Source organism: Ornithorhynchus anatinus, chromosome 4 (genome assembly GCF_004115215.2).
Source record: "Ornithorhynchus anatinus isolate Pmale09 chromosome 4, mOrnAna1.pri.v4, whole genome shotgun sequence".
Lineage (NCBI taxonomy): Eukaryota > Metazoa > Chordata > Mammalia > Monotremata > Ornithorhynchidae > Ornithorhynchus > Ornithorhynchus anatinus.
In genome coordinates this window covers 88,746,624-88,759,955 of record NC_041731.1, presented here as the reverse complement: position 1 = coordinate 88,759,955, position 13,332 = coordinate 88,746,624, and the positions used below count along the sequence as shown (strand labels likewise).

At 45.1% G+C, this 13,332-nt stretch overlaps 1 protein-coding gene across 1 annotated transcript in view; it reads right to left on the bottom strand.

Moving 5' to 3' along the window:
• Positions 1-12,537, bottom strand: part of DBT (dihydrolipoamide branched chain transacylase E2) — a 28,724-nt gene extending 16,187 nt beyond the window's left edge. Inside the window, exons 1-3 of the mRNA XM_029063461.2 lie at positions 12,449-12,537; positions 2,317-2,440; positions 1,636-1,711 (exon numbers count right to left, since the gene is read on the bottom strand). Of these exons, the coding sequence (XP_028919294.1) occupies positions 1,636-1,711; positions 2,317-2,440; positions 12,449-12,499 (251 nt within the window). The 5' untranslated portion in view covers positions 12,500-12,537. The remainder of the gene's footprint in view (positions 1-1,635; positions 1,712-2,316; positions 2,441-12,448) is intronic.
• Positions 12,538-13,332: the final 795 nt, after the last annotated feature.

Here is a 13,332-nt window from a genome sequence, read left to right as displayed (position 1 = left end):
CTGTTAGCTTACAGTAACTAAGGCCCAGAGGTTCAATGATTTGCCCAAGGTCACCCAGACAAATGGCAGAGCCAGGATTAGAACCCAGATCCTTCCGTGTCCTGTACTTTATCCATTAGGTCATGCTGACTTCCTTCCTTAAGCTCAAGAAAAACTTTAGTGACGGTTTATCATTACTACTGGAGAAAATAATTTCATAATGCTTTTTCAGAAATAAATATCAGAAAACATACCCCTCATTTTCAAGAAAAATAACCTCATTGTAAGGTTAGACCACATGGAAAGATTGATGGGCCCCAGGAATTTAATATTCACACTTGGCATTCTAATGGACTTACAGCTCCCTAGATGAAAGGGTGTGCCTTTAATGACTTCCCTCTTCTGCCAATAAACTACCAATAAATGGCACAAAACATAAATGGGATTAAAAATAATGGAGTTACTGCAATCAGTGCACTAAATTTAAGGAAATGATAAATTTGAAATTCATTGTATATAAATTAAAAACTGATTTTTTGATTCTCCTCATAATATAAACAGCTTTAAAACCAAAAGGCCTAGGTGCTTTCCTTTTTGATCCCAAATTTTCCAGAATTTCACCTGGGATGATGGAATTCATGGAATCCATAGCCCACCTTGTCCACATAAGCTTTTAGTTTTTCAAGCCACAGGCATTTCCAAGAACGTAATCCCAGTGGTCGAGAAGGGAAACCGTACTTTCAACTTAAAAAAGCAAAAACAGAAGAAAACAAAACTGTAGCCAACCAGTTCATTGGACTTAGTCCTGCCACTGAAGGAGCTTGAAACAATTTCTTGATTTTCCTCAGGAGAGCAGGCGATTGGTCCACACACTGGAACAGATCTAAGGCATGACCATCTGACACTGACTCCAGGTGACTGACCAGCCTCTAACCTGCAAAAATGGTTCACAAAGCCTGCTACCAAACCATTTCCTCAGGATGCTTTAGCATTCTGCTTTTTAGCTTCCAAGGCCACATGGAAAGACTGATGGCCTCCTGGAATTTAATACCCCTACTTGGCATTCTAGTGGACTGTTCTCCCTTTCTGTACCTCCCAGACTGGAATTGGGAAAGATGGAAACACAACCCTACTGGGTGGGAGAGGGGAGGGAGGGAAAGTGGAAAGGGAAAATGAACCTCTATTAAGCTATGAAATCAAAAGCTGTTCAGGATGTTTTGTCACAGTTTTACCAAAAATGCAGAGTTGTCCATTCTTCAAGCATTTTGGGAAGAAATGCTCTGATTCACTCTAGTTCTTTCTTGCCCCAGAAACAAGGACCAGCTATGACCAGATTGGCCCGGTCAGCCGGTGTCAAACGTGGAGGCAGGAGGTATAACGACCAGTTGGCCGGCAGGTCATTTAGAATGTCTCTATTCACACATATTTTGAGTAATCAATCGTATTTATTGAGCGCTTACTGTGCGCTGAGCACTATACTAAACACTTCGGAGGGTACAAAACAATAACAGACACATTCCCTGCCCACAATGAGGTTATAGTCTAGGGGGGTCATATATTTGCCCAATTTAAGGATATGTTATCATTTCATTTTAATATCCTGAGCCCTCAATATTGGATTCCCATGAAACACAAAAAGTTAGAATATGAATTTACCATTCTTTCACTGTTACTTCTGTAATCCCTTCTCCGATGTCTGAGAGTTTAAACTGGACTATTTGTCCATCTACGGCTTGAAAGAAAACAAAGAGAGAAAATAATATATCAAAAGCAAGTTACAAAAGAATAAATACTGTCAGGCAAATACTGCTGGCATATGGTATGATCTATTCTTTTAAAATAGTTCAAACTTGGAAACTACACAGTAGTAGTGGAGCTAAGGCTAGTATCAATCATATTTATTTAGTGCTCATTATATGCAGAGAACTGTACTAAGCGCTTGGGAGAGTATGATATAACAGAGCCGGTAGCTTATGTCCCCTGCCCACAATGAGCTTACAGTCTAGAGGACCCAGCTGGTCTACCTGACCAGTATTCTTCTCATATGATTATAAAGGACCGATCCTCTTATTTAAAAAAAATTTGTGGTAAAAATCTTGGGTGGAAAACTGGCCTCTAGGTCCAGGAATAAGCAGCTCTCCCTAAAGGGAAGGACCAGGGGTTTCTATTCTATTACACTCACTTATTGGAACCAATCCATAGTCACATGTTCCTCTTGAACTGCTTGGAGAAAAGATGTGATATGAAGTACAAAAAAGAATTTCACAAAAGATATCATCTTGAGCAAATCTCCTCCACAGGCACAAGAGACTAAAGCAGACAGATGATCCTTCTTACCAGCAGTTGTCCTCAGCAGTCGACGTGGAAGACTCAATTTGAAAGATGACTTACTGAAGAGGCAAATATATTTTGGCTTTACGAGATGGATACTACTGCATGATCTAATATGATGGACACAGATCTAGTGGAAAGAAAAAAAGAAGTAACCCATCAAATGTTATCTTCAAAAGCTGGATGTAGTCTATATTATTTTCTATCTACCTAAGTACTCAGCTCAGTGCTTAACACTTAGTAAGTGCTTAAAAATACCATTATCTTCTTAATGTATTGTATTATATATTTCTAAAATTAAACTATTTTAATTTAAATGGAAAATGCACAGAATATGTACACCCATAAGCAAAAATGTGTAAACATCTATAGGATAACACTTCAAAAGCCGCATTACTAAATTCATTAATAAAGAAAATCAAAAATTTCCTTGTGGAAAGATGCATGAAACCACTAGTAAGGATGACATCTTTATAACAATTCTCCAAAACGTAGCACACTAAAATACACATAATAGTTATAATTCTCTCACACAGAATGGAATCCTTCTTTCCCTAGGAGCATCGGCAATCTGCCTGTATTCACTGAACAAGTGAACCAATCAAAAGCTCATTTAGATGAAAAAGAATTGTTTATTGAGACGTGGCAAAAGGCAGAATTAATAAGAATTTTAAAATAAACATTAAAAGACATCAACAATGGCATTTACTGGGCGTTTACTGTGTGCAGAACACTGTACTAAGCTCTTGGGAGGATATGACAGAGTTGGGAGACCTGTTCCCTGCCCATAATGAATTTACAGTCTAGAGGTGTAAAGGATAAATGATGTGAAGATGAACTGTTACTCTCCAAGAAACATTAGCCCCAAACAATACTGATATTAACTTTTCCTTCAAATAACACTTTAAAAATGGAATTAATAAACTTTGCACATGTACTAATACAATGTTCATAAGCCTGCACAATCTTCCACCCAAGTCAAACAAATAAATAGTTCTCCTTGCCAGGAAGACAAGCTCCATTCCGAGGACTCAGGGTCCTATAGGACTCTAACAGAAAAATTCCCATTGATTCATTACCTAGATACGTGCATGTTTGTCAATAAACAAATGAAATAAGATTACATCCATTCATTCAATCATATTTATTGAGCGCTTACTATGTGCAGAGCACTGGACTAAGTGCTTGGAATGGACAATTTGGCAACAGATACAGACAATCCCTGCCCCACAACCGGCTCACAGTCTAAAAGGGGGGAGACACACAACAAAACAGAACAAAAAACAAGTAGTCTGGCATAAATATCAAGATAGACTCATAGCTATATACACATCATTAACAAAATAGAGTAATAAATAATATACCCAAATATGCACAGTGCTGTGGGGAGGGGAAGGAACATGACTGTTGTGTCAATATAGAGAGACCGTCTAATTTCTCCCTATACATTCTTTCACAGTTTAGGACAGTGCACTGCATCCAGTATGTGCTTAATAAGTACAATTCCTACTATCATTAATTTTAAGTCTACCAACAATCACTAAACTAAGGCAATTCTACTCTCAGCTTTGACCTTACTGGTAAGGTCACCATCAGAACTCTTCCACTCCCCGGCAAACGATTAATTTTGCGAGCAATAAATGAACGATTCCCCGATCGGAACCGACTGAAAGCCAACTGAGCCAGTTCTCCCAAGGATATGATCAGATGTGACTGTGCTCATATCTGCCTCCAGACAAGCTCGGAAGTCTGACCGATTGGGAGCTGCTGCCCAAGGAGGCTGGTGATTCTTTGTAGCTTTCCTCACACTGCCAGGACTTTGGGGCCTGCCAGGGGGACTTGCCCAGGCGGTATGGGGTATAGAGAAGCAGTGTGGCTCAGTGGAAAGAGCCCCGGCTTGGGAGCCAGAGGTCATGGGTTCGAATCCCGGCTCTGCCACCTGTCAGCTGTGTAACTGTGGTCAAGTCACTTCACTTCTCTGTGCCTCAGTTACCTCATCTGGAAAATGGGGATTAAGACTGTGAGCCTCACGTGGGACAACCTGATTACCCTGTATCTACCCCAGTGCTTAGAACAGTGCTCTGCACATAGTAAGCGCTTAACAAATACCAACATTATTACTATTATGAACGTGGTTGGGGGCTAGGGAGGCCTGAAATACTGTTCATCAGGTGGAACTGCTGGGGTCAGTTCAAATTGATTCTAGCCCTTCTAAAATCACATCAGGCACCTTTACTGAACATTTACTGTGTGCAGAGCACCTATGTACTTGGCTGTATACCCCTTAAGCATTCCTATTTTCACTCCAGCCACACAATACTTACGTATATATCCCTTTGCAATTTATATTAATGTCTGTCTCCACCTCCAGTCTGTATAGTTCTTGGGGCCAGACAGCATGCCTACCTATTCTATTATCCTCTCCCAAGCGCTCGGTACAGTGCTCTGTACTCAAGAAGGGCTCAATAAATACAAATTCTCCTCAAAAGCTGGCTTGGTGCCAAGACACAGACTTTGGCATCTAGTTTTATGACAAAAGTGAGTATTTCCAATGCAAGAAAGCCTTCAAAAAAATACACCCGCTCAACATAAAGATCAAGTACAGTGAAGCAAAAAGGTATTCACGGGATAGGAAAAAAACAGTAATAGTAAGACATTACTTCTTAAACCTCGCATGTAATATGTATCCCTCCCCATATTTTCCTCCTCCTTGTCTAGTATCCTTTCCTGCCAGATTAATTTAGCATTACTTATTTTTTGATAACCCTCAACGCCCACCCAAAAAAAATTGCTTTGTTTTGAGCTTTTTTTATATAGACTTGTAACACTTTAAAGACATGATTTAAACATTAAAATAGGGTTGGATTATACTAAGTAAGACCAAAACTGAGATTAAAGCAGTTCTAAAGTTTGGCATGCAAAGTAAAATTCTTGTATTTAGCCAGTTAGGTACACTTAAAATAGAATTTAAGAAAGAAGATGTCAGGTTGATTCAAAGCAGTTCACAATATACATCACGGAGACACAGTGAACATTCAGTTAAGAAATGTTTTTCTGATCTATGCAAAATATAAACTTGAACTCTAATAGGAAGCAACATGGAGTCAGTTATAATAATGATGGTATTTGTTAAGCGCTTACTATGTGCCAAGCACTGTTCTAAGCACTGGGGTAGATACAAGGTAATTGGGTTGTCCTATGTGGGGCTCACAGTCTTCATCCCCATTTTACAGATGAGGCAACTGAGGCACAGAGAAGTGAAGTGACTTGCCCAAGGTCACACAGAAGACAAGTGGCAGAGCCGGGATTAGAACCCGTGACCTTCTGATTCCCAGGACTGGGCTCTATTCACTACACCATGCCGCTTCTACTGATTGATCTACACTCAGAGTCCAGGATTTACTCTCCCCTGCCACGATGGAATTGCTGCCAATTGGGGAAAAAGGAATTTTGGAGGGTTTCTCCCCCAAATAGAAACTACTCTCCCTAGTACAAGCTCCCAAAAAATAAGTTAAAAATAGGAACCTAGAATGGCAACAGGGAAAAAAAAACCTACTGTCCTAAACTCAAACTTAATCTCCCTTCTAGAGTTTTTATACTAACAGACAGCAAGATTGGCATAGTAATAATAATTATGGTATTTATCAAGTGCTTACTATGTGCCAAGCACCGTTCTAAGCAATGTGGTGGATACAAGTTGATCAGGTTGGACACAATAAATTTACAGTCTAGGTCTTTAAGAATAAAACGTTTTTCTAATGGTCTATTGGAGAATGAGCCACCTGCCTTTCAGTATCTCAAACGTTAATGTTTCCGATCCTCAGAGCAAATGAAAATGCATAAGAATACCAGGTTAATAACTTAAGAGATCTGATGCAATCGGAATTACCCTAGAAGGGAAGCAGGGAGAGAGGTGATGCTTATATATCATTGGAAAAGATAAACCTGTCAAGAAAAACATGGGAAGCAGCATGGCCTAGTGGAAAGTGCCCGGGCCTGGAGGCAGAGGACCTAATTCACGCCCTCTAGTCTAGGGGCTCACTGTGGGCAGGGAACGTGTCTGTTTATTGCTGTATTGTACTGTCCCAAGTGCTTAGGACAGTGCTCTGCACACAGTAAATGCTCAATAAATATGACAATGAATGAAAGATACAGTCCCTGTCCCACTTGAATCCCCATTTTACAGATGAGGTAACAAGCACAGAAATGTAAAGTGACTTGCCCAAGGTCACACGGCAGAGGTGGCAGGGTTGACATTAGAACCCAGGTCCTTCTGACTCTCAGGCCTGTGCTCTAATACTGGCATCATGTGGGAACCAAAGATTTCTGAGACTGACATGAGAGGATTTGGCAAAGTGCCTCAACATACAGGTACAAAAGCAGTCAATTAATGTCTATAATGGCTTAAAAACTTAGCAATGCCTTCAAAATGTTAATAAAATAATCATTGGTTAACTGTATTATTTTGACTAAGGAGCAGTTTATGACCATAGTTAACCATAACCCCTTGGGCTGCAGAAGCTGCTACATATGATTCATTCTTTATACAATTACCATAGCTTAGTAAATTTTATACTCAAGGATATAGTAGTATTGCCGAGAAGCAGCGTGGCTCAGTGGAAAGAGCACGGGCTTTGGAGTCAGGGCTCATGAGTTCGAATCCCAGCTCTGCCACTTGTCGGCTGTGTGACTGTGGGTAAGTCACTTAACTTCTCTGTGCCTCAGTTCCCTCATCTGTAAAATGGGGATTAAGATTGTGAGCCCCCCGTGGGACAACCTGATTCCCCTATGTCTACCCCAGCGCTTAGAACAGTGCTCGGCACATAGTAAGCGCTTAACAAATACCAACATTATTATTATTATTATTAAATTGGATTAATTTATGTTTCAGATTGACTGCATTAGTCCGCCTATTGAAAGACAGTTTCAATAGCCACATACTTTGCCTCAGACACAGAAAACAGAAGTGTGACACAAAAGGAAATTAAATATCATGACCACTTAATCGCCAGGGCTTCTCTTTGATTTATTAGAACTATTCAACCATATTTGAATGTAGAGTGAAGAAATATTCTCCCCTTTGGAAAACTCTAGAAATATCAATCCATCATACATAAATAATGTAAAGCTTTCAGAAATAAGACTCCTCTATACAGTTGTACATGTCAAATCGTCAATGCACAAAGAATAATGTTGGTATTTGTTAAGCGCTTACTATGTGCAGAGCACTGTTCTAAGCGCTGGGGTAGACACAGGGGAATCAGGTTGTCCCACGTGGGGCTCACAGTCTTAATCCCCATTTTACAAATGAGGTAACTGAGGCACAGAGAAGTGAAGTGACTTGCCCACAGTCACACAGCTGACAAGTGGCAGAGCCGGGATTCGAACTCATGACCTCTAACACCAAAGCCCGTGCTCTTTCCACTGTGCCACGCTGCTTCTCCAGAAGACTGTGAGCCCGTCATTTAGACTGTAAGCCCGTCATTGGGCAGGGATTGTCTCTATCTATTAACGAACTGTCCATGCCAAGCACTTAGTAGTGCTCTGCACATAGTAAGCGCTCAATAAATACTACTGAATGAATGAAACTGAACTCAGCAATGATTATCCAAACTTCTCAGTACCCTGCATGATTTAGATTCAGGTCCTGCTTGGCTGCTCCATGGAGGTTACATTCCATTCCATCGAAAGTCAACTGGAAAGGGGGTAAGTGAGCAACCATCTGAGAATATGACTTGACGAATTAATTTCGGGTAAAACTAGGGTCATTCTGACTTGATTTTGTGCAAGTTAACCAGTTTTGAGCGGGATCTATGTGTAGGGGAAAAAGCATTCCAAGGAAGAAATTATTTTGAATGACACTGGTAAGGGGAAACAAGTTTGATGTTCAGTTGGAGTCATGTCAGAGGGCTGCTGCTGCTGGGGCAAAACTAGCAAGATTGAAGAGACAGGATGCAAACTCTGCCCTGGTATACAGAGAGGAGGCCCGGGGTCCTTGGAAAGTAAAACCTTCTGGAAAAACCTGTTAACTGTGGCCGAAGGCAATCAATAATCTGGATGATCAAGAGATAACTTAAATGGGCTTTAATATTTCACTTGTTGCCTTTAAGTCAAAACAGGTTTCCTTAGTGGCCAAAGCAGAGTCACGGGAAATGCTTGTGGCTTGTATGGAGAAATTCAGGCCTTTTTTTCCCCCAGCATCCAGTCCCACTGATAATATCTGACAGCCTAAAGGGCTGCTCTAGGGAGGTTCAGAATGGTTTCAAGCTAGTCCTTCAGAGAAACACTAACTGTGTCAATACAAATGGTCTGGAGTACATAGTGCCAATCTCTTAAATATAATTCCATGGAATTACTTTTCCAATACATTTGTGGCTGATGCGCCTCAATGAATACTATGTAGAGCAAAATCACAAAGCATAATTTGAATGCAAACATAATAATTATGATGCTATTTGTTAAGCACTAGGAGCCAAGCACTGTACTAAGTGCTGGGGTGGATATAAGCAAATGGGGTTGGTCACAGTCCCTGTCCCACGCAAGGCTCACAGTCTCAATCTCCATTGAGGTAACTGAGGCACAGAGAATAATACTAATAATGATGGTAATTGTGATATGCTTAGTATGTGCCAAACACTGTTCTAAGCGCTGGAAGAGAAGTGACTTGCCCGAGGTCACCGAGCAGAGCCAGGGTTACAACTCATGACCTTCTGACTCCCAGGCCTATGCTCTATCCACTACGCCTTGCTGCTTACCTAAAATAGGAAAAAAAAAACATGGAAAGTCAATGTTGTCTAGAGCAGCAAACTTTATAAGCATAGGTTGATCGAGACTGTCAGATCCTTAAAAACTCAACGAGTTCTTCAGTGAGGTATATCGGTGCCAAAATACTGTTTGCCTAGGGCTGGGAGCCGGAGTCCTGACTGAGATGCGAAAGAGTAAAAAGTGGAGGAAAGCCGGTTGGGGGGGAAATCAATCAATGCGTGGTATTTAATAAGTGTTTGGGAGAGTACAACAGAATTAGCAGACACATTCCCTGCTCATAATGAGTTTGCAAGGGTTACTGATTGTTGGAAAGGACTCCGAGGGGTTTCAAGGACAAAAGCAGCTTGGGATGGAGGGAGGTACTGGGAAGTCTGCAGGGGGAGGGCTATGCTCGGAGGTCAATCGATCAATCAATGGTGTTTTTTGAGTGTTTACCAGGTGCAGACCACTGTACTAAGCTCTTGGGAGAGTACAGTCTACTAATAATGATAGTAGTAGTATTTAAGTGCTTACTATGAGCCAGGCACTGTATTATACAAGTAGAGGAGCTGGGATAACAGAGTTGGTAGACGCGTCCCCTTCCCGCAACGAAGCAGCCTGGCCTGGTGGCAAGGGCACGGGCTTGGGAGTCAGAGGACGTGGGTTCTTATCCCGGCTCTGCCACTTGTCTGCTGTGTGATCTTGGAGCAAGTCACTTCACTTCTCTGTGCCTCAGTGACCTCATCTGTAAAACGGGAATCGAGACTGTGAGCCCCGAGCGGGACCGGGATTGCGACCAACTCAATTTGTTTGTATCCACCCCAGCGCTTAGTCAAGTGCCTGGCACATCGTAAGTGCTTAACAAATACCATCGTTATTATTATCTGTAAAACGCGGCTTAAGACTATGAGCCCCTCATGGGACAACCTGATTACCTTGTATTTGTTAAGCGCTTAGAACAGTGCTTGGCACTTAGTAGGCGCTTAATATCCTAATTGGTGTTATTATTATTAATCTAGGTCAGTATTGGGAGGTCTGTGGGGGGTAGGGGGGAGAAGAGAGAATAAAGACAAGGGTCCCAAGAGGGTGGGCCTGAGGCATGGCCTCAGTTTGGGGAGGTGGTGGGGGGGCGTCGAGAATGAAAGATACCAAGGGGAGGCCAGCTGAGGGGAAGGGGGCAGCTAGTTGAAGGGAAAGGGAGGCACGCGGGACATGGAATGTGTCCAACCCCATTTGCTCATATCCACCCCAGCACTTAGTACAGTGCCTGGCACATAGTAAGCACATAAATACCATAGTATTATGGAGACAGGGACTGTGTCCAACTTGATAATTTGTATCTACCCCAGTGCTTAGGCCGGCTGAGGGGAGGCCAGCTGAAGGGAAGGGGAGGCCACCTGAGGAAAAGGGGAGGCCACGGGACAGGACCTGTGTCCAACCCGACTTGCTTGTCTCCACCCCAGTGCTTAGTTCAGGGCCTGGCACATAATAAGCACATAAATACCATAATATTATTGAGACAGGGACTGTGTCCAACCTGATAACTTGTAGCTACCCCAGCGCTTAGGGCAGCTGAGGGGAAGGAGAGGCCACCTGAGGGGAAGGGGAGGCACACGGGACAGGACCTGTGTCCAACCCGATTTGCTTGTATCCACCCCAGTGCTTAGTACCATTCCTAGCACACAGTAAGTGCATAACAAATACTGTAATATTATTAAGACAGGGACCGTGTCCAACCTGATTAACTTGTATCTACCCCAGTGCTTAGGTTGGCTGAGGGGAAAGGGAGGCCACGGGACAGGACCTGCGTCCAATCCAATTTGCTCATATCCACCCCAGTGCTCAGTACAGTGCCTGGCACATAATAAGTGCGTAACAAATACCATAATATTGAGACAGGGACCGTGTCCAACCTGATTAACTTGTATCTACCCCAGCGTTTAGGTTGACTGAGGGGATGGGGAGGCCATGGGACAGGACCTGTGTCCAACCCGATTTGCTCGTATCCACCCCAGCGCTTAGTACAGTGCCTGGCACATAATAAGTGCATAACAAATACCATAATATTATTGAGAAAAAGGCTGTGTCCAACCTGATTAACTTGGGACTCAACCAGGCTTGGGACTCAGAGGTCATGGGCTCTAATCCCAGCTCCGCTGCTTGTCAGCTGTGTGACTTGGGGCAAGTCACTTCACTTCTCTGGGTCTCAGTTCCCTCATCTGGAAAATGGGGATGAATAATAATAAGGATGATGGCATTTAAGTGCTCGCTATGTCCCAAGCACTGTTCTAAGTGCTGGGGGGGGGGATACAAGGTCATCAGGTGGTCCCACATGGGGGAACTGAGGCCCTCATCTGGAAATTGGGGATGAATAATAATAATAATAATAATGATGGCATTTGTTAAGCACTATGTGCCAAGCACTGTTCTAAGCACTGGGGGGATACAAGGAAATCAGGTTGTCTCCCAGGGGTCTCCCAGTCTTCATCCCCATTGGGATGAGGTCACTGAGGCACAGAGAAGTGAAGTGACTTGCACAAAGTCACACGGCTGACAAGTGGCGGGGCCAGGATTAGAACCCACAACCAAGGAGCCCCGCTGCTTCTCTACAAGGGACAACCTCATCACCTGGTATAATAATGTTGGTATTTGTTAAGCGCTTGCTATGTGCAGATCACTGTCTTAAGCGCTGGGAGATAGTCATCAGGTGATCCCACGTGGGGTTCACGGTCTTCATCCCCATTTTAATAACAATAATGTTGGTATTTGTTAGGTGCTTACTATGTGCCGAGCACTGTTCTACGTGCTGGGGGAGATCCAGGGTCATCAGGTGGTCCCACGTGAGGCTCCCAGTCTGAATCCCCATTTTACAGATGAGGGAACTGAGGCCCAGAGAAGCGAAGTAATGATGATGTTGGTGTTTGTTAAGCGCTTACTATGCGCAGAGCACTGTTCTAAGCGCTGGGGGAGATCCAGGGTCCTCGGGTGGTCCCACGTGAGGCTCGCAGTCTTCATCCCCATTTTACAGATGAGGAAACTGAGGCCCAGAGAAGTTCATAATGTTGGTGTTTGTGAAGCGCTTACTGTGTGCAGAGCACTGTTCTAAGCGCTGGGGGAGATCCAGGGTCATCAGGTGGTCCCACTTGGGGCTCCCAGTCTTCATCCCCATTTTACAGTTGAGGTGACTGAGGCCCAGAGAAGCGAAGCGGCCCAGTCCCTCAGCTGACAAGGGGCAGAGGCGGGATTCGAACCCATGACCTCCGCCTCCCCAACCCGGGCTCTTTGCCCCGAGCCCCGCCCCCAGCGCTTAGGCCAGGGCTGAGCACCGGGCATATTACGGGGATGCTTCCGTGCCTGCCTCCCGGTCCTCCCCGCGGGCGAGGGGGCGGCTTACCAGAGGCGCGGCGGCCCGGCTCCAGCTCCTCAGCACCCGCACTGCCGCCATCTTCCTAAGGAAGCGGCCGGCGCCGCTCCGCCCCGCCCCGCCCCGCCCCGCTCCGCCCCGCCCCGCCCCGCCCCGCCGCCGGGGCCCACGCCTCCACCCTCCGCCAATCGGGAAGCCCAAACGACCCTTCTTCTTCTTCTTCTTCTTCTTCTTCTTCTCCTCCTCCTCCCCCCCCCCCCGTCCCGGCCCGCCAATCAGGAGCGCGGAAACGAGCCTCCTGCTCCTCCTCCTCCTCCTCCCCGTCCCGCCAATCAGGAGCGCGGAAACGAGCCTCCCCGCCAATCAGGACAGCCCAAACCAGCCTCCGCCGGTCCGCCAATCGGGAAGCCCAAACGACCCTTCTTCTTCTTCTCCTCCTCCTCCCCCCCACCCCGTCCCACCAATCAGGAGCGCGGAAACGAGCCTCCCCGCCGGTCCGCCAATCGGCACAGCCCAAACGACCCTCCTTCTTCTTCTCCTCCTCCTCCCGCCAAGGAGGAGAGGGGAAATGAGCCTCTCCGCCAATCAGGACAGCCGCAACCAGCCTCCCCGCCGGACCGCCAATCAGGACAGCCGAAACGAGCCTCCTTCTCCTCCCCCCCCGCCCCGCCAATCAGGAGAGCGGAAATGAATCTCCCTGCTGGGCCACCAATCAGGAGAGCGGAAACGAGCCTCCCCTCCGGCCCGCCAATCAGGAGAGGAGAAACTAGCCTCCTCCTCCTTCTCCTCCTCCTCCTCCTCCCCACCCCCGCTCCGGCCCACCAATCAGGAGAGCGGAAACGAGACTCCCTCGGGGCCACCAATCAGAAGAGGGGAAACGAGCCACCTCCTCCTCCTTCTCCTCCTCCTCCCCC